A 26632-nucleotide genomic window follows, 5' to 3' on the forward strand; every position below is an offset into this window, starting at 1 on the left:
TAAAAGCTCCATCTGGCCATCTCATTTCAGTTCTAAGAGGAAACTTTTAAAAGTCAAACTTTATAAATGTCTGGGCTTGAATTTTTATTTATTTAATCAAAGAGGGAGGGAAAAGGTTAAATCTGGCTGAGATGTAGAATAAAAAAATTGGCTAGTGCTTAAATTTAGTGTCTAGTGAGTATGCATGATCACCTACTTATATACTGTGTAGTGAACCTGAAAATCCAAATCCCCTGAAGTCAAAGGAACAAAATGAACCAAAGGCTCTTGCAGAATTACATGAAATACACAATACAATCTCAACCACACAGATATTATTTAGCAAGTGAAGACACATGGAACCCCATTGTTACTAAGCATGCAACACTAGGCAAATTCCCTTGCATACTAAAAAGCATTTTAGAAGGGATCAACAATACAAATTCACAATTTTTATTTGCAAGTTTTATCAGAACTTCCACTATTCAGGAAAAATCACCTTAATGTTACTCTATGCATCAGTTTCATTTCCAGTCAGGACCAGGCTTTTGCTGATTTAAAGGCACAACATGATGATGTGTGTCTTTTCCATATCAGACACATTAAAAATACAACTTCCAATGGGGAATCACCCTGTGTTTCTTTTGCCATCCCACACGAACACCTATCCGTCCTAGAATAAGCTACTCAACTAGAAGTCCACATCTCCAACTGAACTTCAAAAAAACAAAATAGCTTATTACAGAAAAACAAGACACTCACATGAAATGAAACAGGAAACATACAGAGGGAATTCTTGCAAGATTGCTCAGATTGGAATAGAGAAGGGAGCAGTTTAAAAACCTTTTCCATTAACTCATGTAAGTTTTTTCTTAATAAAATCAAGTCTATAACATTTTTTAAAAAAGAATAATCATATAAAATAGTAAGTATTAATTCTTTCCTCCCCAACATTTAAAAAAAGTTTAAATGCACCAAAGAAGAAGAATGGTCTTGCAGTTAAGGCACTGGAATGAGACTCAAACCATCCAGATTCAATTTCTAGCTCTGCTACAGACTCAGTGCATGACCAATAGGCAAGTCAACCTTTCGGAGCTTCACCTCTCTCATCAGCAAAGTGGGGGTTAATACGTTTTCTTTCAGCTTGATCCACTTTTCTTGGTTAAAAGGGTTAAAAATAAAATCTAACTAGTCTGCAATTCCATGGGCTGGTATTTTAGGTAGGCCTCATGATATAGGTCAATGGTAACAGTAATCCTAAGGAAGGTTTAAATTAGTGTTTCACTAAAAAAATGATACAGGAACAATGCATCATAAAGTATTAAAAAAACCAAATCTTACCAGTTGGAATTCTCTGCGTCTGTCATAGGCATTCTGGATTCCACTATCTGCCCACAGTGATTTTATTGCTGGAAGGTACTGTAAAAAAACCTGAGTCTCCACCATCCCTTGTGCCACCATTGCTGATCGAGTATCAAAAGCCATCATCTTATCCCCATTATCCTGGTTGGCAAAATCTCCCCAGGGAATATGAAGTTTTTCTCGAGCATCTACGAGGACTCTCACACCTTGAAAAAATGGAAAAGTGCCATGATTAGATATTTCCAATATCTGCCATGTCTAGTTATTACACTAGGCCCCAAACCTTCAAAGACTTAAACATACATGTAAACCATATGCACTGTGCGTAGTCCCACTAAAGTCAATGGGACTACTCACAGGGAATGAAGTTGAGCATATGCGTAAGTAGGTGCAGGACTGGGATCCTAGCTATTAAGGCTCTACATCTAAGGGTAATATAGAAGCTGCCAATATCTGCAATCAGAAAATTAAGATCCTTATAAAGAACAGAATCAGCAGTTTTGTATGGTGCACTTTACAATGATTTTATCTTGTATTATGACTAATATGGGTTATCAATAATATCCTTAACGATAGAGTAAGCAATCTAAGCTGGCAAATGAAAAATGTCACAAGGCCTATTTGTATGCAGTGGTGTAGCCATATTGGTCCCAGACTATTAGAGACAAAAAAGTGAGGTAACATCTTTTATTGGACCAACAGTCTGTGAAAGAGACAAGGGATACCGTTTCCCAGCCCTGAAGAAGAGCTCTATGTAAGCATGAAAATTTCTCTCTCCCCAACAGAAGTTGGTCCAATAAAAGATATTACTTCACCCATTTTGTCACTTTATAAGCCCTGTTTGTCACTTGTCTAAACCCTAAAACTAATTTTGGCCGTTGACTTTATAGGCCTGAAATCTTGAGTTCTTGCCAGATGAATTAGTTATTCTAAGCACCATTTCAGAATACAGTGAAGTCTCTAGTATCCTGCTTTAAGGCATCTCCTTGTCGCCATACATTGTAATACACTTGGTAGATATGAACATAAAGGTCAGACCAATGTTCCATCTAGACCAATATCCTGTCTTGCAACAGCGGCCAATGCCAAACGCTTCAGAGGGAATAGAACAGAGCAATAATCCACTCTGAGTTGTCCCGTCCCAGCTTCTGGCAGTCAGAAGTCTAGGGATACTCAGAGCATGGGGTTGCATCGCTCACCATTTTAGCTAACAGCCAGTGATAGACTTATCCTCTAGGAACTTATCTATTTCTTTTTTGAACCCAGTTACACTTTTGGCCTTCAAAACATCCACTGACAAGAAGTTCCATAGGTTGATTTTGTGTTGTGTGCAGAAATACTTCCTTTTGTTTGTTTTAAACAGGCTGCTTGAGTGGTAACAGCTAAATTAGATCCAATCATTTTCTATGCATAGTTGGGATTGTTTTCCAATATGCATTGTTTTGCACTCAACTCTAAATTTCATCTGCCACTTTCTTGACCAGTCACCCAAGTTAGTGAGAAATCTTTGTAAATCTTTGCAATCAACTTTGGACTTCATCAACTTGAGTAAATTTGCATCATCTGCGGGTTTTTGCCACCTCACTTTTCCAGATCATTTATGAATATGCTGAACAGCACTGATCCCAGTACAGTTTCTTGATGGTCCCCGCTAGTTACTTCTGTCTATTGTGAAAACTGACCATTTATATCTACCCTTTGTTTCCTATCTTTTAGCCAGCTATTGATCCTCGAGGAACTTCCCTCTTAGCTCATGACTGCTTACTTTGCTTAAGAGCCTTTGGTATGGGACTTTGACAAAGGCTTTCCGAAAGTCCAAGTACACTATATCAACTTGATCACCTTTGTCCACGTGCTTTTTGATTCCCTTCAAGAATTCTAAGAGACTGATGAGGCATCATTTTCCTTTACAAAAGCTGTTTTGAACACAGTATGTTGAGGAAGAGTCATCTATATATCCAATAATTCTGTTTTTTATTAAAAAGTCAGCCAATATTCTGGTACTGAAGTTAGGCTTATGGGCCTGTATTTGCCAGGACTGCTTCTGGAGCATTTTTTTAAAATTGGCATTATTTTATCTATCCTCCAGTCATCTGAGGCTGATGTAAGGGATACATGCCACATATAGTAGAGATGCAATTTCACATTTGAGTTCCTTCAGAACTCTTGGGTGAATACCATTTGGTCCTGGTGACTTATTACCATTTAATTTATCTATTTGTTCCAAAACCTCCTATAGCTATGCCTAAAGACAGTAGTAACACTGAAATTATACATTTCAGAGGTAGCATCAGTGTTATATTGTGTGATATTAATCAACACTTCATAAAATGTACATTTCTGTGCTTAAAGGTACTCGGATTTGATCAAATCTGCACAATAACCAGTCATGATTAGTGCCATTGCACACACAATACTTCCCTACCCTTTTTTTTAATCTGACAAATTCTTAGAGAAAAGTGAACAAAGCAATTTAAACTAGTTTAATATTTGACCTTCTAAAATCCATATAGGCAGTACCGGTAAAAATATACTACCATTAAATTTACTGATAGAGAGGAGAAAGTCTGAAAAGAGGAAATCAGCACGGTGACGCAAGTACAGGACAGGCACATGGGATCAAAATATCTTAATGTAACAACCACTTTTGTAAGAAAAATGTCTACTTTTATCATGAGGGTGTCAATTATACAAACTTTTTAAAAATGTTCATTCTCTTCAGGCAACACAATCATCCCTTCCAGATTGGCAAATTGAAAGAAAACTAAAGTATCAGAAAATTAATCAGCAATCCTTATTTGCATACTGTTTTACAACAGTAGAACAACCTGAATTTACAAACAGAACTTTGCCTTGAGCATCTGCCTAACACATACTTGCCCAAGGTAAAGGAAAGCATTATTTATAGTTTTTGCAGAACTTAACCGCATGCTAGGCACTTGATGGAACAAATACAAAAACAAGGGGTAAAATTTCCAATTGAGTCTAGGTCCCTTTTTCAAAAGTGACTTTTAGGCTCTTAGAAATCGAGTCTTACTGAAAGTCAATGGAACTTAACTCCTAATTCACACAGGCACTTTGAAAATGGGACATAAAACTCCTAAATCTCTTATGTATTTTGAAAATCTAATCCCAGTCTTCTGCCTTGAAAACTTTAGCATTTAGTCTCAAAATGAGATGAGTGAATAAAACAATTTATAGGGGCGGGATAAGAAAAAAACAGATGACTGCAATCACAGGACATACTCATTTAAGCCCTCTGCACATCTCATGGCACTTTGGCTATGGAGGGGGCACAGATCAGGATGTATATATGGGTTTTTCTTAGCAACTATGTTAGCCTAAGTTTCCACATTTACTGCAGTGCTTCTTCTATTAAATCAATTTAACATGCAAATCCCCCTCCCCAAACACAGGACACTTCTCTTCCATATCCACACACTTTCAAGTGCACTGTTTCCCCCCTTCCCTTACTGCACATGCTGGGACACATTACAAAGAAGTGGTGAAGCCCAAAGCTAATGGAATAAGATTTTTTGTGTATGTTTTGCATGAACAAAGCCAAGGAAATGCTCCACAATAAAATGAAGTCCCCCCAATGGTGAACCTCACATAGAGAACCCTGTGTGTCACTGGTTACAGCCCAGACTATCTCTACTTCCTCTCAGGTGGCTGGCCTGCCAGCCAGCCAGGAGACACTCCCCTCGGCAGTTATTGCAAAAACTAGTGCTGAGTGGTATGAAAATGTGAATTGATTGAAATAAAACCAAGCTGATATGGCAGCAAACGGGCCCATGGAAAAGAGACAGGGCTGCATCTTGGACAAGCCAGGGGAAGGCAACAGTCTCATAAAGGCTCTTAGAAGCCCCCATTATCTTCACAGGTCATGGCCCGAAGCCACGCACACCCTAGTGCTCTCTCATCCCCCCCAGGCCCCTGTCCCACACCCCCACCCATGCTCTCATCCGCCCTCCAGGCTTTCAAGGCCCCCCCGGCCAGGGCCGCGTCCCCCACCCCCACACTGAGCGCTCTGGCTCATCCCCACCCCCTCTCCTAAGGGCCGTACCCCGCCCACCTGCTCTCTCACCCCCCCCCCCCCCGGAAACCATGCCACCGGCCCAGCCCCACGCTCTCGCTCTCTCCCCCCCCCACGCCCCTCACCTGGGGACAACGCCGCCCACGCTCCCTCGCCTCGCTCCCCCCAGACCCGTGTCCGCTCTTTGGCGCCCATACCGCCTCGAGCCGGGCGGGGGGGGGGGTGGAGGGGTCCGCTATGCCCCCTTTCTCTCTCTGGCCCCCTCCTCCCAGGACCATGCCTCGCCTCACCTCACCTCACACTCCCCCCGCCCTTCGTATCGCGCCCCACCCCCCATCTGACAGGATCGCCGACACCAGCCCAGAGCGTCCCGGCGGCCCCGGCCCCGGCCCCACCTTTGATCACGTTGCTGTAGATGGTGGCGCGGAACTCCTCGCGGGCCGCCCGGTCCCAGTCCTGCCCGTGGATGATCCGCATCTGCTTGAGGAAGGTGGACTTGCCGCTCTCGCCCGCGCCCAGCAGCAGGATCTTGACGAGGCGCTTCACGTAGGTCTTCTCGCGGTTCAGGCACTTGTCGATCTCCTTGGACTTGCGCTGCTGCTCGGCCTCGCTGCTGGTCAGCAGGCAGCCGGGGAAACAGCCCGACAGCGCGGAGCGGGTCGGCAGGAAGTCCGCCATCTTAGCGAGCACTGCCAGGGAGCGGCCGCCCCGCGCCGCAGTTGCAGCCCAGCGGCCCCTTCGGCGCGTCCATCTGCGCAGGCGCCTCGGAGAGGCCGGCGCGCGCAAGTGCCGCCGCCCGCCGCGTGACCGCGGGGCGGGTCTCCGCTCACACCCATCACGTGACGTGAATGTGCCCGGGGAGGGGGCGGTGTGTTGCGCCGCCGCCCGCTTTCATCACGTGATTTCCTTCCCCGGCCCCTCAGCCTTCCCTCTCCCCCGGGACCCAGCCCCGAGTCACATGACACCATGGCCGCCGATCGCCTCATCATCGCGCGATGACGTAAGTCTGTCTACGCCGCCACGTGACGTAATGTCGCCAGGCCGGCTGTGTGGGGCGGGGGGAGGGGTCTCGTGCGCGGAGGGCGGGCTTTCCAAGCCGGAGCTTCTGAGTCTCGATCTGGTGCGGCTCCGCCGTTTGCAGGCGCTAAAGCGGGGCGTCGCGAGGTCCGGGCCCTAGAGAAGGGGGGGGGGCGGCGACTCACTTTTGTTTTGAATAACGGCCAAACCGCGCGCGCCTGGCTGGGTGGGAGGAGCGTGAGCGCATGCGTACTCGCGCGCTCCGGTCAGTCGTGCGTGTGAAATCGAACGCCCGTGGCTGTGCCCGTGTCCGCCTTGTCCGCATCCACCTGCGTGGCTCGCGCCCGCCTACAACCCTAAGCAGGTCTGAGTGTGCAAACAGACCCGTTCGTTAACACACACGTCTTCTTACACACTCGTGCACACGCGGACATGCGTGCATACACTTACGTGTGCAGGGCTGATGAGAGGGAGGGAAAGAAGGGACAGTTGGTCCGGGAGCTGAACTCGTGGGGGCTTCCGCAGTGTGTGTAACGAGTGAAAGGGGCTGGGACCCCACATTTCTGCAGGCCTGCCTGCACGCGCACCCTTTTGTTTTACCGGGTTCTGCTGCCCTTTCCGGTTAGCTGCGGTAACTGCAGCAGTAGTAGCATCAATTAGGACTTGGAAAGGCTCAAAGGTGAACTTTTTGTGGGCTGGGAAAGTTTCCAATCTTATGATCAAAAAACAATCAAGTCGTAAAAATGGCATCATGGGGCTCCTTTTTTCTCTGTTTACTTTTTGGGTTGTTTTGTTTTTCGGTGTCTCTATGGCTCCGTTTTACATGTCTTCCATTTACAAGTAAAAAGATCCTTTTTTCTAACATCCACTGCTGCAAACTCAGCCTGGGATCAGAATGTCCAAATGGGTTCTGTCCACACATTTCACTAATAATAAATATTCTGCAAATACATCATATATGGCAATTCTGTAGCAGTTACGTGAACCAGACCAAAATGCATACCAGTCTCCCTTTACTGTTTCACATCTAACACATTTCATAGGCCCAAAATGAATTTAGTTTACTCAGTAAAGTAAGTAGATTAACAGAGAGAGCAGATCTGTGGAGTAAGAAGGTGCCATTTTTACAGTCACTTTTCTGATCATAACTGCTACAATTTCATATTAAAATAGATGGACCTGATTTTCTGTTGCAGCCCTGAGCGTCAGTTGATGCAGCAGAAGAAAGGCTACCAGGGAGCAAGTTATTTTGCCCAGCTTTCCTTTCCTCCAGGCCTGGTCCTGCTAGGTTTGAGCATTTTGGGTGAATTTGTCCACCAGCTCAGGATAATCGTAGCAAAACATGCTCTGACTTCTTTTCACATGGAGGATGTGAATGAGGGAGATGGTGTAGGAGCCACTACATCAACTTTATCCCTGTTGAGGAGATACAAATAGTTTTACCAGAGCAAAGGGAACATAATGGTCCAGGGAATTTTGCACAGTGTGTTTGCTTAGGCTTGGTGGAACAGGTGGAGTCTCTCATAAATAGGGAATTAATTAGGGAATATGCATAATTAGAAGCAGAAGTGTGTACATCCAACTGACAATAGAAAAATTCAGGAGTTTATTGGTATCTGTAAATGCAAATCTCTCTCTTGCATTTAAACACAATATGCAGGACATCCCGTAGTCTGTGATAGTGCATGATTTCAAAACATTGTGGACTTGGCTGAGAATTGTACCTGCTTAACCAGGGCTGAATTTGAAATCTCATGGAAACACACACATTGCAACAAATAAAGCACAAGCAAATCATTCATCCCAACAGGGAGAGACTATAAAAGCAGTTTGGAAAAGGACACAAAAGGATAGAGGGAGTTTTCATCGGATGAGTGAGATTTGGCAGGTCTGGGAGGGACATGGGAATGAAATCACAGAACTCACTCAACAGAAGTGATGAGGTCATGGTAAAATCCCTCCTTGGACTGGACATTGCATAAAGCCTTGTCTACACAGGAAAGATTTTTCAATATAACCTAAGGTGTGAATTTAAATCAATATTGTTATACTGGTACAACCCCCCCTTGCAGACACTATTATTCCAGTTTAAGAGTGTGTGTCTGTGTAATATTTCTAATGAGTATAATTGGTAATACTTTCCCATGTAGACAAGGCTTAAGACTTCATTTCAAGGAGGCAGAGAAGCAAGCAAGCTGGTGGGGAGGAGTTGTTATGCCAAATGGTGTAGGACGAGACTTGAGTAGCTAGGGAGTTTTCATCTGTGGTATTAAAAACAACGGTTCAGTTAAAGCCCTTTGAACAAAAAGTTAAACCTTGGAATGTATTTCTCATGCACTCCCCTCTGAAATGCAACAAGAGCTAGGAGTTCTTGGAACATGACACTAGAATGAGGAATCTGACTGGGCTCAGGCTTCCAGATGCTGTGATGTTTACACAGGGATGGGGGTGGGAGGGAAACAAAGAGGAAATGGAATGTTTTGTTCTTTATTAGCATTTTATCAAAAATGGAGAAAGGGCTTTACCATGCCTAGGACTTGGTTACTAGCTCACATTACAAGAATGATCCCCATGTATGGATGAAAACCCTACAACTGCTAGGTGGAGTGGTTAGTATAGGCTCAAGGGTGTGCAGAGATTGAAATCACATACTTGATCTGCATCAGCTCTGGTCATGGTCCTTTTTGTTGATTGTACATCACAATGGGAATTTAAACTAGCCTACCAGCATAGGGCCAAATGCTCGGACAGTGTCAATTGCTCCAACTTCATTGACTTCAATGGAGGTTTGCAGATTTACACCAGCTGAAGATTTGGCCCACAAGGTTAAAGGGCAAAAGGATCAGTCACCTTTTACTTTCAGTTTCACTAGTGGCACATTTTGGATTGCATTGATCAAATACGTATACAAAGCTCATTAAAATGCATGCGCACACTGGTCAGTCACGCACAAACAAAACAGAAAAACTGAGTTACATGGTGCCATTTTTACAATTACTTGTCATATTTTGGATCATTCCTTAAATGAAGTGACACATACAAAACTCATATCACTGAAAAACAAACGCACATGCATGGGTCATCTAAAAGACACATGCAAGTGCACGCACATACACACACCTCACATCACTCAGACTGGGTTATATTCAGGTCATTTTACAGAAACACACTCACTGGTTATATCAAACATTCCTTTTCTCCATCTTTCTCCATCCCCTGACTTTGGCACTCTGCACTTTTTCCTCATTCAATGCTTTTCTGCCTTTTGTTCTCTTGATAATATTTTAGGTTAGAAAAATTAAAAAGGAGAAAAATGGCTGTGGAAATTGCGACTGAGATTTAATATGAGGAAACTTTGGCTGTTTATAGGGGAAAATATTTCCTTTAAATTAATACTAAAAAGTGTCAAGGTTCGCTTTCCAGAATAATGGGCATGCTCTCTCCAGAAGTGTTGCAGTGAGTTTGTCAGTGATAGATTCCGTGAGTATTATTGAGGCTTGGAAGGATTAGATTTTATCGGTAAATGTCGGTAAATATTGTCCAAAGAGCCATGAATTTTGAATGCCTACTTTCCTGAGTGCTCCTTTTGAGCCTGCTGGTAAAGAAACACCCCAAAGAGACAAGGAATGGATAGAAGTAGACTAGGAAAATCACAGTTGCACATTGCACAGCAGAGCAAGATAACAAAACCCCCAATCCATAGAAGGGGAAATGGAATGGCATAAGGCTGAATGGTCAAAAGGAGATAGGCTCCTAACTTCTATTGAAATCAATGGAAGTTAGGAGCATTCAGCACTTACTGCCTGTCAGGCAAGTTAGTGACCCGTGCTGAAAATCTTGGGTTCATTTTTAAATGAAGATGGTTGAGAGCCAGAGTCCCCAGTTCTGCAAGTCACAACTGCCACCGTGTATCCCCTGCATAGGAACAGCAATATCATTCTCCCAGTCTGATCCAGTTCAACCCTGCTCCCCAAATCCGTCAGAGAGAAGAACCAGAGCTCTCTGCACGCCCCTTCCAGCGGGATCTCACAGACTGCCCCACTCTCTGTCTGGTTCCTCATAGTTCTGTTAGTTTCATCTTTTTCCTTCCTCTCTCCCTTTCCCTCACTTCACTTTCCCATCCCTGACACTGTGTCTTCTCACACCGTTAGTCCTGCAGCCTATTCGCTGTCCCTTGCTGCATGTTCCCCGACTCCCTCTCCTGCTCAAAGGGGCAAGCTGCTGAAATTATGCTGCTGTCAAGCTCCTCCTCTCTCCAGCTGCCCACTCCCAGCTGTCCAGTTCCAACTCTCACCATCCATTTCCAGCTGTCACACTCAGCTCCCAGTCCCAACTGTCACGGTCACTCCACATGCCCAGCTGTCCACTCCCCAATTGCCAGGAAAGCCTCCAAAACCTTCTAACCATGACATTGCTCCTCTTCTTTTATTAAAATGACTGTCACAGACTGACAATATGCTGTAATATCGTCAACAAATCTTATGGAATTAAGATAAACTGAAGTGAATTAAACCTTATTGAATTAGGTTTAATACTTTGGGTCCATTGTATTAAAATGCAACTGTGAATATGTTATGTGGAATTGTATACGACTTCTGTAGGAGGAAGGGGATGCTAATGCAATTCCTCTGGTTAGCCCATTCAAGCCACCTCCTGGAGAGGTTTGCATGAACCAGTTCAAATGGATTATTGGGACACCTATAGACAAAGGAAAGGCTTTTGGATAAATAGCCGGTTTTAAACAGGTTCAGAGCCTTCTTCCTGATCCAGCAGCTGGACAGGTCAATGGCGGGCCCCAGTCCTTAGGGTAGGTTTGGAAGGATTGGGCCTGCGGAGGCCCCATAAGACTGGGTGCTTGTCCTAAGGTGAAGCTGTGATGAACTTGAAACCACTAGGAAACCCCTTGGATGGGGGTGTTCAGGGACTGCTCCGGCCAGAGCCCACGTTAGCACTGGAGTGATCTCTGGTAAGTCAATTAGTCTGCGTATAGGCTCTTTTATTGTTTTTATTGTACAGTCTCTAACATGCTTTTACTTTAAGAATAAAATAGGCTTGCACAGAAAGAGCTGTGTGGTGACTATCACTGTAAGCAGTCACAGTGTTAACCGTCTGTGAAGAGAAAACAAACAGGCCAGCTTGGGCAGCCTCTGTCTGCTGGGAATAACACAGTGCAGCCAAGGAATGATGCAGCCTGGAAATACCCCAGTCAAAAGGGAAATAGACATGGGTCTCCACCCAAGAAAGGCAACAGCTGGGGAACGGGAAGTCAGAGAGAGGGTGCCCAACTACACCATTGAGGGGAAATACTGTGCCAGTGACATTGTTCCTAAACATGCCGCTTGTTCTGTGAATAGCAAAGAGGGAAATGATATTCCCCTTTTCCCCATGTGCAGCTGAAATGAGGCTGGCTTTAGCGAGTGGCCACCTGTCTTGATTTCCTCGAGGAGGAGGTGAGAGGTGGGCAGGCAGGTGGGGTCAGCACTTATGCAGTTCCGTAGGGGAGGCAGGTAGCTCGGCACTGGATCTCCCTAGCAGTACTCCAGCTGCACCCTCTCCCCCCAGTAAACAGTTGCAATCTGTGAGGGAGGGTATATGGGGTCCATCTGCAGTCTATCACACCTATCAGTGGGGGAGATGGAAAATAGACACAGACAGTCTTTTCCTGCTCACAGATTTTATGTTGCAGCTGTAAGCATCTTAGTTTCTGCTCTATGGCCTAGAGGATAGAGACCTAGTCTGGAACCTGGGCGATGTGGATTCTGTTCCTAGCTCTGCCCCTAACCACCTGGGTAAATGGCTTCCTCCTCTGTGCCTCAGGTTTCCCATCTGTAAAAGGGGGGTAATGATACCGCCCTCCTTCATAGAGAACTTTGAGATCTACCGATGAAAAAGCTAGACACTGAAATTCAGTCTGAAGTACTGTATATGCTTGACATGCTTACAATATCATTCTACTTGCTTCATTTGTATTATCCCTCAGTTCCTCAGATAAGACGGGCACACACTGCATGCCTTTAGTGTTGCCAGTTGCAACTTGTGATTTATGAACAAAAAACAAAGACTGTGTTCTTAAAAAAATAGAATTAAAAAGAGTTCCTCATTCAAATATCGATCGTGCTCTTCACTCAGAATGGAGACAGCAGGCAGAATTGGCTAGTTGGGTGTGAATAGACAGAACAGGTTTATCAAGACTGATTTTAATTTCAGTGCAAAATTAACATCAGGACAATGATACAAATTTAGGTTCTGATGAGACCTTTTCCTGGCATGTAATTGGTGATACTTCTAAATCAGGAGACAGAGAAGAGAGCTAACCAGGGCTCACAGGGATTAAGCTGAAGTGCATTGGCAGAAATCAGTGAGTAGGAAGGGAATCTTGCACAGCTCCCGCCTCCATTCTGCCTGATTCCCTCCAATGTTCTTAGCCCTGTGTTTTCATGACCAATAGACTAACACACAAAATCAAACCAAGGAAACTAGAAATCTACCCAGCCACCACAGACCAAGATTTGCTGATTTGTTGCTCTCTATCTCTCTCTAACTGCTCTTTCCAAGCTGCTTTATATCTGATCTAATAGGACATGACTGTAGGACAGTCAGCTCTCTGCTTCAGCTTCAGCAGGGCAACCCAAACTTTCCTGAGGTGCCCAGACTTTCCTGGCACACAGCATGGAGCCCTAAATCCATCCCTGATTTTGGCTTTATTCTTTGGATGCTCTATCCCCTTCAGGGTGCTTATTTATATGCTGATTTTGAAGCACATGTTTAATGGCATTTGACTAATTGTGTCATCATTAATAATGTAAGGTAGGAAATGTCATTATCTGTTGATGCCTAATCAAGAGAATGGTTTGGTGTCTATGCCGTTTATTTCCTCTCCCTAGTTTTAGGTCCCTACTTTTAAATTGGACTTTAAAGAGAAATCCTGTTGCAACCTTAACTATGGAGTCACTAGCCTTCCTCCATAATTAGTATCAAATCTCTCCATGTTGTCTTCAGCCCAGCACATGTTGCCTGTGACCTCTTGTGTGCTTGCAACCTCTCTGATTTGGGTGTCATTTGCAAAGCTGATCACAGCTGAATTTACACCAGAGACTTCTGGCAAATAGACATGAAGCAGCCATGCAGGGGGCAAAGAGATGCTTGTAGATTTTAGTTTAGCTGGTCAGAAAACTTCTATTCTGAGTCCTTTCCTTCACCTGCTGTTTGCCCTCAGGAGATTTCTGTGCTGCTAGATTTTCTGTCGTCACCTTTTTCAGCTCCTGAGGCTCACCAGGAGAACTCATTTCAGAGAAACAACAGGACAATTCAATTGTGAAATGATGAAAATAGGCAGGGGAAAAATCCCTCCTGACCCCTATGGCAATCAGCTGATGCCCTGAAGCCCAAGATCTAATTCCCCTGAAGAACTACAGATGTCAATAATCATCATTCAATCATGCAGCAGCACAAAGCAGAAAATTCCAGAAGAAAACCTCTTGTAAAGCAAGCATGGTGACTGTCATATGGTTGGGAGAGATGCATAAGGGAGGCAATTCACATGGAATCCTTTATAAATAGAGACAAGATAAGGGAGGAAAGCCCTTCCAAAGCCCGAGCAGCACCTGCTAATTCAGATTCTTCCAAAGAGCTGCAATGCAACTGAGGAGGTCATCAGTGCCTTTACGCTGTTAATGGAAAGAAAGCATTGCAATGAATTCAGAGCCAATGTACTTTACTGAAGTGTGTGAAGTATGAGCCATGGTGTCATACAAGTCATGAAAGAGTAGAATGCTGAGAGTGCTGTGAAAATATAGCACTGAGATGTGTTTGAGTGTGGGTAGTGTATATGTGCATCAGTTCAGTATGCATATGTGTGTATAATGTATGCATGTGCTTGGTTTATTTGTGGGTGCATCTGCATGTGTAGTGCATGTGCAAATGCATGTATGATATGCATGTGTGGGTGTAATATGTATATGAGTGCATGCAAAGACATGTCGTGTGTGTACATGGTGTATTCATACGTGTGTGTGATCGGCACATGCTTGTGCAATGTGTATGTGGGTGTCTGCACAACTGGTGGGGTGTGTGTGTCTATGGTGAGAGTATACATGTGCGTGGTGTATGTGTTATATGTATGGATGAGTGCACAGGTGAGTGTTGGGTGCATATGCACATGTATGGTGAGTGTATATATATGGGGGAGTGTGGTGTGTATTGGGGTGGATGGCAGGTGTTTTTGTGAAATATATTAGATATGAAACCTGGCACAATTATTATTGTTTTCTGGTAACACCAAAGTCTCACCTGTCTCACCCACAGAGGCTGCTGTCCCTCCAGATCAGGGCTGACGCTTGGGAGAGGCGAGGAAGTTTTCATGACTGTTGCTCCATTCTACCTGTCTGGATAAATAAAGGATTTCAGTCCCCAGTGCTGTCAGTCAGATACCATTTGACCCATCCATCAGTCCTGGAGGAGGAAGCTCAATCATGAGGAGGCTCTCTCTGATTGTAGGGCCATTTTCTGAGTGCTTATTCAAGCATGCATTGGGAAGAGTTCCCTTGGGAACTCCCTTGACATGATCTCAGAGTGGGCATTGCCTTGTGTCCCCTTGTTTTGTCCCTATGACTCCACTGCTGACTCTGCACTTTTTCTTTTGCCCTAAGTACTCAGTTGGCCTCAGTCTTTTGGGGGTCCTGTCCCTTCCCTCTCCTGAGGAGTGACCTATTACTGAAGTCAACTAAAACACAGCCATAGGAGCCTGATCATGCAAGGATCACTTTCTGTGGTGTGCATCACTGTCAACTTCAGTGGAGTTGAGAACACTCAGCATCTTCACAGGATCAGGTCCTCTAGAAGCATGTTGATTTCACCAACATTATCCCTCCTGATTTTAAGCCCGGATCTTGCAAACATGAGTAACTTTACTCACATCATTAGACCTATTAACCACAATGAGACTACTCCCATGAGTAAAATTACTTACATGCGTAAGTGTTTGCTGGGCTGGGGCCCCTTAGAACCTAATTGTTGTCCCTTGTATGTGGCTGATTTAGGAGCCTACCTCCGAACTGATTGAGCCACTAACTTCAGTTGGAGCCGGATTGGGCCCTGTGACTGTGAACTCTTTCAGCCAAATCCTTGTCTTTTTTGTTTTCTGTGAAATATGAAGGTACTACATAAATAACAAGAAAAATAATCTAAATACAAAGTACCATTTTTAGTAGTAGTAAAACATCTTATTACACGAAGAAAAATGTTTTAAAATGTTTTCCTGTAAGCATGTTGACTTTTTCACAACTCACTACGTTTAAACACCCTCAGGAATGTTGATTTGAAAAAGGCTTTTGCAGAAATCTTGGCACGGGCCCTTTTTTTATTAAACTGCTGAAAACGCTGATTTGTTTTTTAAAAGCAAAATGGTAACATCCGCAGAAATATATAAATATATATATAGACTATTTTCTAAAGCCCCAGCTGAAATACTGAATTTCAGAGAAACTTCTTCTCAGTCAGCAGCAGCAGCAGCAGCAGGGAATGTTGATTTAAAGACGGTTTTTATTAAACACCTTTTAGGCGGTGTAAAGTTAAAACCCCCTTGTAAGTATCAGCGGCAACCCTCGTTCGGATTCCGTAGCGCGTAACAATGTATGTATCGGCTTTGGAACGTTCAGACTTTTTCGGAAAGACCTGATTGGCTGAAGACACGCCCTTGCCTCGTCGCTCTGTGTGTGCAGGCGAGCTCCCCCTAGCGCCGAGAGGTGGGAAGCGCCGAGGCCGGCCGGCCATGCAAATGAGGACCTCGGAGCTGCGTGTTGATTGGCTGCGGCGGAGCAGCGCTCGCTCATCGCTGTCCTTAGTCTGTAGACTGGGGAATGCTCCAGCCTCCAGCAGCTTCAGCTTCCCTGCAATTGAGGAGTGGGAACCCGGCTTTTAATTGTTTTTTAGTTTGCTTTCTTGGTGGCTTTTGCCTTGACTCAGTGGGGCACGATGACTGTCAAACGGATGGACCAAGGGCAGCGTTACAGGCCAAGAATGGCATTCCTGAAAAAGGTAACACGCTCTTTAAAATAATAATAGTAATAATCCGACCTGCTAGACAGCCTGAACATCAGTATCTATTCCAGCAAGGGCAGGGAACCCTAAAAACATCTGTAAAACATCTGCCACTTGAGCTGAATAGCTAATCCAGGGGGCACTGGGCTGGGCAAGGCAGTCATAGGCATTTGTTATTATGCATCACTTATGACAATTGGCTGAATTAAATGTCTTCCAAGGCACTTATCAGTTATTAAGTGTTTCAAAACCTGTCTTTAGTTCTCTTTTCCTGCTCTGTTGTTACTGAAGATTTTGAGGCAAATGCCCTCATTTTCTGCAGGCTCTAAAGGAAGGCAACCTGTTACATGGCGCTGTTTGCATCATGGGAGTTGTACAGGCACCGTGATTAAAACTGAGCGGGGTGTATGTGTGTGTGTGTTAATATGTATATTGAAAACAACCACAAAAAACATTAATTCCTCTAATCATGGAGTTTTATACTATGCCTCCTGTTGGAAAGGTTTTTAAAAAAATTTTTTTTCCTGAGGGCCATAAAAACTATATCATTTACTGGGATAAAAATCATCATCCCAGGAGTCTGATTCTCTAATTCTGCTTTGAGCCATAATCTGGTTTATTTTCTCTCCCTCTTTGCCACATATACATCCATAATGACATATAGCCAATGTGCATTTTCAAAGGGTACATCATGCCAAAAGGTTTACTGTCTGGTTGCTTTATAGCATTTTGGAAGGTGTGTATTTATAATTGTTAGACTTTTACAGAGCATGAGAATGAAAAACTATGCTGTGGATGAAATGTATAATTCTGTAAAGTGTTTCTGGTTTTTTTCAACATGTATTTAAAAGCATTTGAATATAACCGGTATTTGAAAAGTATTTAAACAGTATAGGTTTTAATCCAGCTTTTCTCCCATGAGTAGTCTATCTTTCTTGTCTATGGCTTAGCCTGTTGTATGGAATTAGCTGAATTTCCAGTGACGAGAACAGCTGTCTGGTTCAGATTTGTGATGTAGTTAACTCTCCAGAACAATCAGGGCCAGCGAAAGAAACAAAAATATATATAGATGAACTATTTTGGCAGAGCACATATGTAAACACCCCAACAGGAGAAGGTGGTGGGAACACAAATTTAAAGGTGAGATGAGATGGAGTGTGAATTTATTTAGTCTCGCAATATGAATCCTATAGCAAAAGACACATGCACATTTCACACTGAAGGCAGCACAAACCATACTTTCTTTGGAGCTATTTATTTCTAGGGTTTCTAGAAGCCTTGTCCTGGCAAAAGTTAAAAAATAACGGTCCAAATTCTGGGTTGATTTATACTCTGCGAAATTCTGCTGAAGGTGATGAAGATGCAGAGAATTGGCCTACGTCTTCAAACCAAACCAAACCCACAGCATGCGGTTACCTACCTGTAAATAGGAGTGATGCTGCTTATCAACCTTTGCAAAGTGCGTTGAGATTCTAAAATGGAAGGGTCTATGTTAAGTGAAATGAACGCCAGTACACTCCTAATTCTCTGAATAGCAGGGGGGACACGGATTTTGTTCAGATCATCAGGAGTTTGGATAATCAAGACGGTGGGAGCCATTCAGCAGCAGGGTGGCCTCCCCCATGGCCAGGGGCTTGTCCTTCTCACAGTCCTGGCCAGGGATCTCTGCTCTATAGCCAAACCACTGCATTATCTGAATCACTTCCTTATCCCCCAGCATGATCTACAGGGATTTGGATAATGCAAAGGTTTGCACAGTAAGATTTAGATGAACAGGAGCATGCTGTATTCTTGCATTGGGCCATGTACGGCCAGACATCACTATCCGTGAGGCTAGTCCTGGCGTATAGTGCTAATCAACCTGAGCAAAGGCAGCAGAATGTGGCCCTTTATTCTCATGTGGGGGTACGAATTCGGAGGTCATGTTTTTAAATGAAGTAAGACTGACCTTTCGTGGGAGCCGTTTGGATGTTTGGAAAGCTTGTTATCACTGGTTCCATCCTGCACGTACAGCAGTGTCATTGGCTTCAAGGAGAGGTGAGGCTGCTCAGCACCATTCTGGATCCGACCCACGCTTGTACTAATATAGACTTGACAGTAAAGTTTCCTGGAGGCTTTGTGCAGAGGCTTATATGCCTAGCTTTACTAGTACACAGTAATTTACAGTTGTACGAGCAAATGTGCAATGCTGCTAGTGCTTGTAAAACACAGTGAGAAGTATCTGAGCCATACTAAGTACAGCTCCTGGCAGTTCAGCTGGCGGAAGCCGAGAGTTCCCGTTCAGCTCACATGTGGCCTATTGAAATCACTGGAAAGACTCTCAGGGTACGTCTACACTGCAAGAAAGCCCTGTGGCCGTGATTGGCAGAGCCCAGGTCAACTGACTGGGGCCCATGCTAGAGGGTTAAAAATATCAGTGTAGACACTCCTGCTCGGGCTGGAATCCAGGCTCTGAAACCCGGGGAGAGGCAAGGAGCTTCGAGCCCAGGCTTCAGCATGCACGGGAATGTCTAAACTGCTATTTTTAGCCCAGTATTGTGGGCCTGAGTCAATTGACCCAGGGCCTGAGACCCGATGCTGCAGGGGTTTTCTTGCTGTGTAGACGTACCTTAAGTGCCTTGACTGGGTTTGGGATCAGGCCTCTGCTTCTCTTTCTCCTTTCTTCTTCTTCTCTTTCTTTCTTTCTTTGTACTACTGTAGCACCTAGGAGCCCCAGTCATGGACCAGGACCCCACTGTGCTAGGCCGCTATAGAAACACAGAACAAACAGGCAGTCCCTGCCCTAAAGAGCTTACAATCTAAGGCTGCTGTCTTAAGACCACAGGGGTCCTGACTGGAGTCTTATCCGTGATTAAGCCTGCACCCTTAAGGCCAGATTCTGCAAACTATAGAGCAACTCCTAGAAGGTGCTGAGTACCTTTAACCTTAGTGATGGTGGGACCTGAGGCTATTTGGTATGTATCTGCTCAACACCTTGCAGGATCAGGCCCATAGGTAGCCAAGACACCACATAAAATCTTCATTAATTGCCCAAGTCTGTGCGACTGCTTTGCCACCAGCTGGCACCCACAGCAGTCACATATGCTCCAAGAATGTGTTTGTGCCAGTCAGGCATATGGGATTTTCTGCTGATGTCACAATGCTGTTGGTCCTGGTAGTAGCGTGGGAGTTGCAGTCCTAGTGCACTTGACAGTGCCAGTGTGGGCTGCCTGTCAGCTTATTACTGAAATCTACACGACGTGGTGTGTGTGTGTATGTGTGACAGTGGATTCTCTTTCCCCCACGCATGAGCAGGCGGGACAGCACATCTGCTTTGTAGCTTCTCCGTGCAACTGATGCTCAGCTGAAATGGTTTCATGCTGCACAAGGGCTTAACTGCTTGGTTGTGAATTAAATTGCACCACTAAGCTAACTGCAAGGAGCTGGGCTGGGCTTTCATGCTCCAGGCGTAGTGGTGTAAAGCAACATGCATCCAGAAAGCAAATGTGGGTAGCACGCTGCTGCTGCTTGTGCTGTGAGTAACCATAACAGCTCTGCTAAAACCGAAGGCAAACAGCTTTCTAAAAGAATCACCAGCAACACCAACGAAAGCATCCAGTAAAGGATTTGTGCCCTTTATTGGACTGAAAGATTTTTGAGCTTAGTTTCTTTCATTCTCCTGCTTGCTTTTTAAGTTCGAGATGTCAGGCGGGTCTAGTTCAGGGGTGATATGATATGGATAAATGTCCACCAGGCAACTGGCTTTGAGCAATAAAGGCACTTTCATTTCTGATCCAATTTATAATCCAGCCCAGATCCCCAGCAGCCAGCACAGTAACCTGACCTTGGAGATTGCTACCAAACAGCTTAGTTGCTGATGTTGCCTGGTTTAAAGAGCAGAAGGGAAGTCGAGAGAGCAGAGGCCCCATTCCCGATCCTACCGGTAGCGTATTTGGCATGCTGGGAGACGTCATTGTGCTCCACATTTTCAAAAACATCCTCTAATTATGGGAGCCTCTGTTTTTGGGTGGTCTCTAAATTTGGGCACCCAAAACCAGAGCTACCAAAAAGTTAGTGTCTGGAAAATGTGAGCTAGTATCTCTGGGGGCCTCAGTTCTCCACTCTGTGAAGTGGGGCTAATAATATTTACCCAACTTTGGAAAGCGCTTGGAGCTGCTCAGGAGAAAGATGCCGTGTAAGTGTAAAGGATGAAATAATCAAGCTTTATATGGCTTTTTTTTGTCCTCTCCAAAGCATTCTACATACCTTAACCAGCTAATCCTCGTGACCCCATTCTCCCCAGGAGGGAGGGAAGTGGTCTCAGCGCTCTTTTACAGATGAGGAAACTGAGACACATTGGGGTAGCTTTTGGCACTCACTCTGGCCCCTTTATACTGTGTCTGTGGTATCAAGAGACCATACTAGTCCTCTAGTGCAGCCCTGCACCTCCCTCCTGCTCCGTCCCTGGCATAGAGGTGTACCCGGGGCATAGCTGGGAATGGTAAGAGGAATGGCTGGAGGGCTTTGCTCTCTGGCTATTCGGGGCTGCACAGAAGGACTATGGAAGGCTGCCATAAGTTGGAGCAGCCACCAGGGTTGTACTTATTTGGCCCAAGGGCTGTAACACCTCCTGGAGCTGCCCAGAATTAGTGAGACACAAGGGTAGCATAAAGTCACTTCTACTCTCCCCGTGTCTAGGTTGCGTTTTCTGTTCTTTGCCTTCTTACCCGCTCTGGTCATTCAGAAATTCAGGGCAACAGGTGGGATAGAATTCAGCCCTTCCTGCTCCAAAAGCAAAGGCCACGACTAGTTGAGGTTAAGGTGAATCTCCATTAGCTGTTGGCACTATAAGATCTGTGACACACAGTTGAGCATTTCTGATTCTATCCAGCAGAGGGTAGTGCTAGTTCATCACATTACTGGTATTGCCCAGCTGAGCGGTTATCATCAGTGCAGAATAAAAGTGAGAAAAATGGAGGGGAGATTAAACAGGGGAGGAAAAGAAAGAAGAAATGGGAAGCTAAGAAAGCCAGGGTAGGGGTGAGGGTCTGACAGAGGTGATATTGTAGGTGAAAGGGATCTTCTGCAGTGAGGAACTGCAGTCAGATGGTTAGTGGAGAGAGCCAAAATCCCAAAGGAGTTGGCAATGAAGGGGTAGGGAAGATAGTAAGGGCCTAAGAAGATGTATGAAGAGGAAGAAGAGAAAAAGAGGGGCCTGATCTGGCTCCACTTACCCTAGTGTTACTCCTGCTTTATCTCGCTGTCAGTGAGATCAGAATCAGGCTCAGAGTGAGGGAGTGACAAGAGTTGGCATGTAAGAAGCTCAATGCCAAAGGAGCACGGGGCACCCTGAAGGAAGACAAAGACCTTGGTGATACTGGCAGGGGGAGGGTTCTGTAGAGCCCCCTGCCCATAAACCAACCCCTGGGAACAGGTGTGTCTAACACCAACTCATCCCAGTCTTCATCAAGACATACGTGTGTGGGATGGCGTACCGCAGGCAGGGCCCACGGAGAAGGCAAGGCAGCCAGTTTGGCACCTGCTGGCTGTTTTAAAGCACAGTCTAGCTCTGGGGAATGCCTGTGACAGCTGCTTGGGTTCTTTTGTTTACGTGTTTTTGTCTCAGAAGCACTGTGACAGGAAGGCATGTTAGGCAGTGAAGCGAGCGTAAGAAATAAACTCTCCAGTTACATATGCTTCGGGCCAGACCCTCAGCTGGTGTAAATTGGCAGAGTTCGGTGATTTACACCCAGGGAGGGCCTGGTCCTCCATTGTGTAGCAGCTGGCTCGTTAATCAGCACTTCGCAGTGGTTTGCCTTCAGGCTGCTGATGGGATATGAACCTTTCCCTTGTTAGCTGCATCAGGGCTCAGATCATGTGGGTAGGGCTGAAGGATGGGGCCTGCCTGTGCCCGCTGCTTCCTTTTCAGGCTGGTCTCTCTCCCCTTCTAGCATCTTCTGGCAGAATGGTTTAGTTAGGAACAGGCCTGACTCCTGGATCCAGAGCTCGGATCTGGGGGTTTCAATCCAGCTCCGTCTTTGGTTTTAATTCCTTCACATCAAAATCTCTCCACCGCCCTTTGCCCTCAGATTGTCCTTTTGTGGAGGCTCCCAGTCTCAGAGCTGTACTTGTTTTGGGTTTGCCCTATATATAATCTCAGACATTAAGTAGAATTCCTGCTCTGGGGCTTAGACGTCAGTGGAGCTGAGACTAGATGAGCTGGGCTTAAACTCCATGAAATTTACAGGAGCAGGGCCTGCCACCTCTAGGGGCCAGGGAGGAGACAGACTCTGTAAAGTTGTCAGATTGTTCCATGGCAGGGTTTGCTCTGCCCCTTCCCCATGGAACTGACATAGTTTTGGATCCCAAACCACTAAGATCCTTTAAGAAACACATAGACGCATAGCACGCCTCCTGCAGGAGGAGAAGTGGGTCTGATGGAGCCGCACAGAGGGGCTGACTTTTCATGCCTAAGACAAAATAACAAATGACCAGGTGATCATAAAAACCCCATTCCATATCCGAGGGGGTCCATGTCCTATACTTTCCAAGCTGTCATCTAGGGCAGTGGTTCTCAACCAAGAGGGCGTGTAGCCCTGGGAGTACGCAGAAGTGTTCTAGGGGGTATCTCAATTCATCTAGATCAGTGTTTCTCAGCCTGGGGGGGATGGATTTAGGGAGAGGTCGCAAGTGTAGGGCTGGCATTAGGGGGTAGCAGGCAGGGGCCCACGAAGCAAAGTTACATGATTCAGCCCCTGGTGGTAGGGGCTCGGGCTTGAGGAGGCAGAATAACATATGGGACTGGAATTTAGGAGACCTGGGTTCTAATCCTGGCTCTGTTGCTGGCCTGCTGGGTGACTTTAAGCAAGTCATATCCCTGTTCTGTGCCTCAGTTTCCCCATCTTCACAGTGGTGGTAATGTTACTGGCCTCCTTAATAAAGTGCTTGGAGATCTGCTGGTGAACAATGCTACAGAAGAGCTAGGTATTAATGTTATTTGTTATTTTGACTTTTGCATATATCCTTGTAAATTTCATTCCGAGGCAATGTTAAGGTTGTGTGTGTGGTAACATTGAACAAAGAAGGATTTTGTGGTAGAGGGGAATAACCCTTAACTGTTCATTTCCAGATTTGTTAGCGTTTGGGTGTAGGATATTTGCAGCAAAAGAGCAATAGTGCATGGTGGGCGGGTGTGAGTGGACTGCAGGGAAACGCATTTTCCATCTCAGCTTTTTTTTTAAATGAAGTTTGTTGGTTAACAAACTATTTCATGTTTGTAAAAGCACTTTGTGAGCCTGGCTCTATATGGATTATTAATTGCTGGCCTAGGGAAGAATAAAACTAGCAGGACGATGCCGGGATTAAGATGAAAGAGTCCGCTACCTCCTCCAAAATCAGAGCTGGGAGTTTGATCTTTACAAATAGGAGCAGGGAGGGCTGGGTGGGGTAGCAGAACTGGGCAAGTATTTCTGATGGAGTAAATGGCAGATATTTAATTAGAGCACTGTGAATGGGTGCTGGCATAACATAGAGTCTGCTGGGAGAGTGTGTCCTATGGAAAGACACGGGTGGCTTTGTATTAGAATGTGGTTAAACCCCTTCACCTCTGAATTCTTTGCTATCACGGGCAAAACGCTCCGCAAACAGCATTTGACTCCTGGGTTAAGGTGTTGGAATTTGGAAATGTCAGCACTGAGGGGAATTGCTGTGTAATCCCAAAGCCTATCTCCACATGGATTTAAAGTCAATCCTGTTTGCATAAGCAAAGGTCAAGTAGATACAATGCAGGGAGTACACACTGGGCAAACAGCGTAGTAATCCTGTGGCAGTAATCCATCCCCTCGGTGCCTTTAAAGAGGAAGGCACCTATATCCTGGCTGTATCCCGAGCATTCATTCTCCAACATCAAAGATGTGTCATTGGCTGTGGTCTCAGGCTGAAGCACGGCGTCACTCAGAGTTTAGCAGTGTATCGAAGTGTGCCAAAGAGGAGCAGGGGACTGTTTTCTCAACTCACCTGTGTAATGAGTGAGGGATGAAATCGATTTGATAATGGAGTAAATCCTTGGCCACCTGGAGGTTCTGGCCTGTCACTGTGATGTGCACTGCAGCCACTCGAAACACCATGGGGACAGCAGGGACGGTAGAACTCAGATCCTTCTGCTCCAGATACACAGGCCATGGCCTAAAGGAGAATCTCCATTGGGTGTTAGCAACCTATGACATGAAGTGCTTGTCTACACAGGAAGTTATTCAGGAATAGCTATTGCTAATTAACTGTTCCTAATTCATTCCGTTTGTGGACACCCTTATTCTGGAAGAGTACCCTATTCTGAATTAGCTTAATCCAGTTTCCATAGCCCTTCTCTCCCAACATACTCCATACAGCACCTCTCTACTACATTTCATTTATTAAACTAAACCCTTCTGAAAAATTGAAAGGGGATGGCTATGGAGAGGAAAACCTGTTAAGGGACGAGATTGTAGTTTTATAATAAGCCTGGTGGGGGAAGCAGTGTGGTGTAGTGGTTAGGGTAGTGAGCTGGGAGTCCATAGACCTGGGTTCCAGTTCCACTCCCAGTCAGCCACAGACCTGCTGTTTGATCTTGGTCTCTTTGTGCATTTGTTTCTCTGCCCATCTTGCCTATTTCGATTGTAAGATCTTTAGGACAGGGACTGTGTCTCTAACTACAGGTTTGTTCAGTGATGATCCCACTGCAGCCCTGATCTTGGCAGAGTCCTTTAGTGCTATTGTAATACAAACAACAGTAGACGAGTTGATGAAGCAGGAGGTGAGCATTTGAAATACGACTGGCAATCCCACAGGGGAAAGAAACCCACTTCCATACCTTGCCTTCTAATAAGGATATTAATAATGACTCTTTACTCAAGGAAACAAACTCACCTTCCAAAGCAGTATTAAACACCCCTGCCTCCCTAAGGGGAACATGTGCCTCTATTTCCTGTGGCTATCTGCAGGTGGGTCTTATGCTATATTGTAGAAACACGTCACTCTGAAGGAAACACAAATGCCAGATGGAAGAGAAAGGGCGTTCAGGGGTGATCATATTGGAGAAGTCTTCGTCTCGTGCCCACCAGAGCTATCTTGCAGGTGTCCTACATTCTGGTCCAGGTAGCTGGGAGATTCCTTCAGACTCATTTGTTTTCTGTGTCCCTTTTCGATTTCCTTGAAAGGTTGGAACCCACTGATGAGTAACTACAAAACAAACCTCAGTCCCGTAATGAAAGCTGTGGCCAATGTAATGAACCGAGAAATAACCTGCCTACAAAGGCAGTTGTGCCCTAAAGCATTTGGATATGCTACTGCATCAGCCACAGCAATGAGCTATAAAACCTTATTGAGCCACAGGAGTTTACATAATTGCTTAATTGAAGATGGATTCCAGTAATTGTGAGTTTAATCGTTTGTATTTGGGGATGCACCGCAGCACTCAGACCAACACTGAGTGCTGTGGCCAGATGACAATGGGGTTGGGCTGGGGACCCATTATATGCAGCAATGAAGGAGATTGCTGCAGAGACACTTGTGTAACCTCGCTCCTCTAGCACTTGGAGGCTGTTTTGAATTGCTGAAGTTTCTCCTTATTGGGCTTTCCAAGCAATTGAGAAAAACAAAACAGGTAACGGGCTGGTGGATTGCATAGCACACACACAATTCTTTTCACTCTTCTACCTCCTCCCACTTGTCCGCTTCCCACCTGCTGCCTCCTATTTAGACTGTAAGCTCTCTGGGCAGGGACTGTTTTCTTTGTCATTTATCTGTAGAGTGCCTAGTACCAGGGACCCTGACCCTGGACTGAGGTTGCTAGGTGCTACCATAATACAAATAATAAACTATTTTTCACTTTTTTCCCCGAGTCCTGAGTTCAGGATTCTGCTTTTCCTCTAACAGTCGATGGCCTCTCCAATACTGACCAGGGAGACTTTCCCAGAGGTGAAATTTACCCCTGTGCAGAGGTCCTAGGAGCCACTAATCTTCTCAAAATAGGAGTGATGTGGGTCTTAAATGGTACTTATGCTTTGTGCTGGCTCTCTGCACTGTGGTAAATTTCACCTGGTGTGAATTGATTTCAGCGGGAGGCCGGAGCCTCCACCCATGGACCAGGACCAAGACCAAGACGTGGCTTCAATATATACAAAATTAAAACCAGCCAGAGAGTTCTCCTGGGCAAAAGCATGTTACAAAATGTGACAAAGCTGC

The 26632-nt window shown here is 45.2% G+C and overlaps 2 protein-coding genes and 1 long non-coding RNA gene across 3 annotated transcripts in view; 2 read left to right on the forward strand and 1 right to left on the reverse strand.

The window, feature by feature from the left end:
* The window catches only part of GNA13 (G protein subunit alpha 13), a 37627-nt gene extending 31414 nt beyond the window's left edge, over positions 1-6213 (reverse strand). The window contains exons 1-2 of the mRNA XM_067547320.1: positions 5773-6213; positions 1321-1547 (exon numbers count right to left, since the gene is read on the reverse strand). Of these exons, the coding sequence (XP_067403421.1) occupies positions 1321-1547; positions 5773-6055 (510 nt within the window). The 5' untranslated portion in view covers positions 6056-6213. The remainder of the gene's footprint in view (positions 1-1320; positions 1548-5772) is intronic.
* A 7241-nt stretch (positions 6214-13454) lies between these two features.
* LOC137152838 (uncharacterized) lies at positions 13455-15824 on the forward strand. Its single transcript, XR_010919622.1, has 2 exons — positions 13455-14116; positions 14699-15824. It is a non-coding gene; the product is annotated as an uncharacterized lncRNA (long non-coding RNA).
* Positions 15825-16366: 542 nt separating this feature from the next.
* The window catches only part of RGS9 (regulator of G protein signaling 9), a 64002-nt gene continuing 53736 nt past the window's right edge, over positions 16367-26632 (forward strand). Inside the window, exon 1 of the mRNA XM_067547806.1 lies at positions 16367-16429. Within this exon, the coding sequence (XP_067403907.1) occupies positions 16367-16429 (63 nt within the window). The remainder of the gene's footprint in view (positions 16430-26632) is intronic.

Source organism: Emydura macquarii, unplaced genomic scaffold, assembly GCF_026122565.2.
Source record: "Emydura macquarii macquarii isolate MOO-44397 ecotype Brisbane River unplaced genomic scaffold, CSIRO-AGI_Emac_v2 contig_1230, whole genome shotgun sequence".
In the NCBI taxonomy this organism is placed as follows: domain Eukaryota; kingdom Metazoa; phylum Chordata; order Testudines; family Chelidae; genus Emydura; species Emydura macquarii.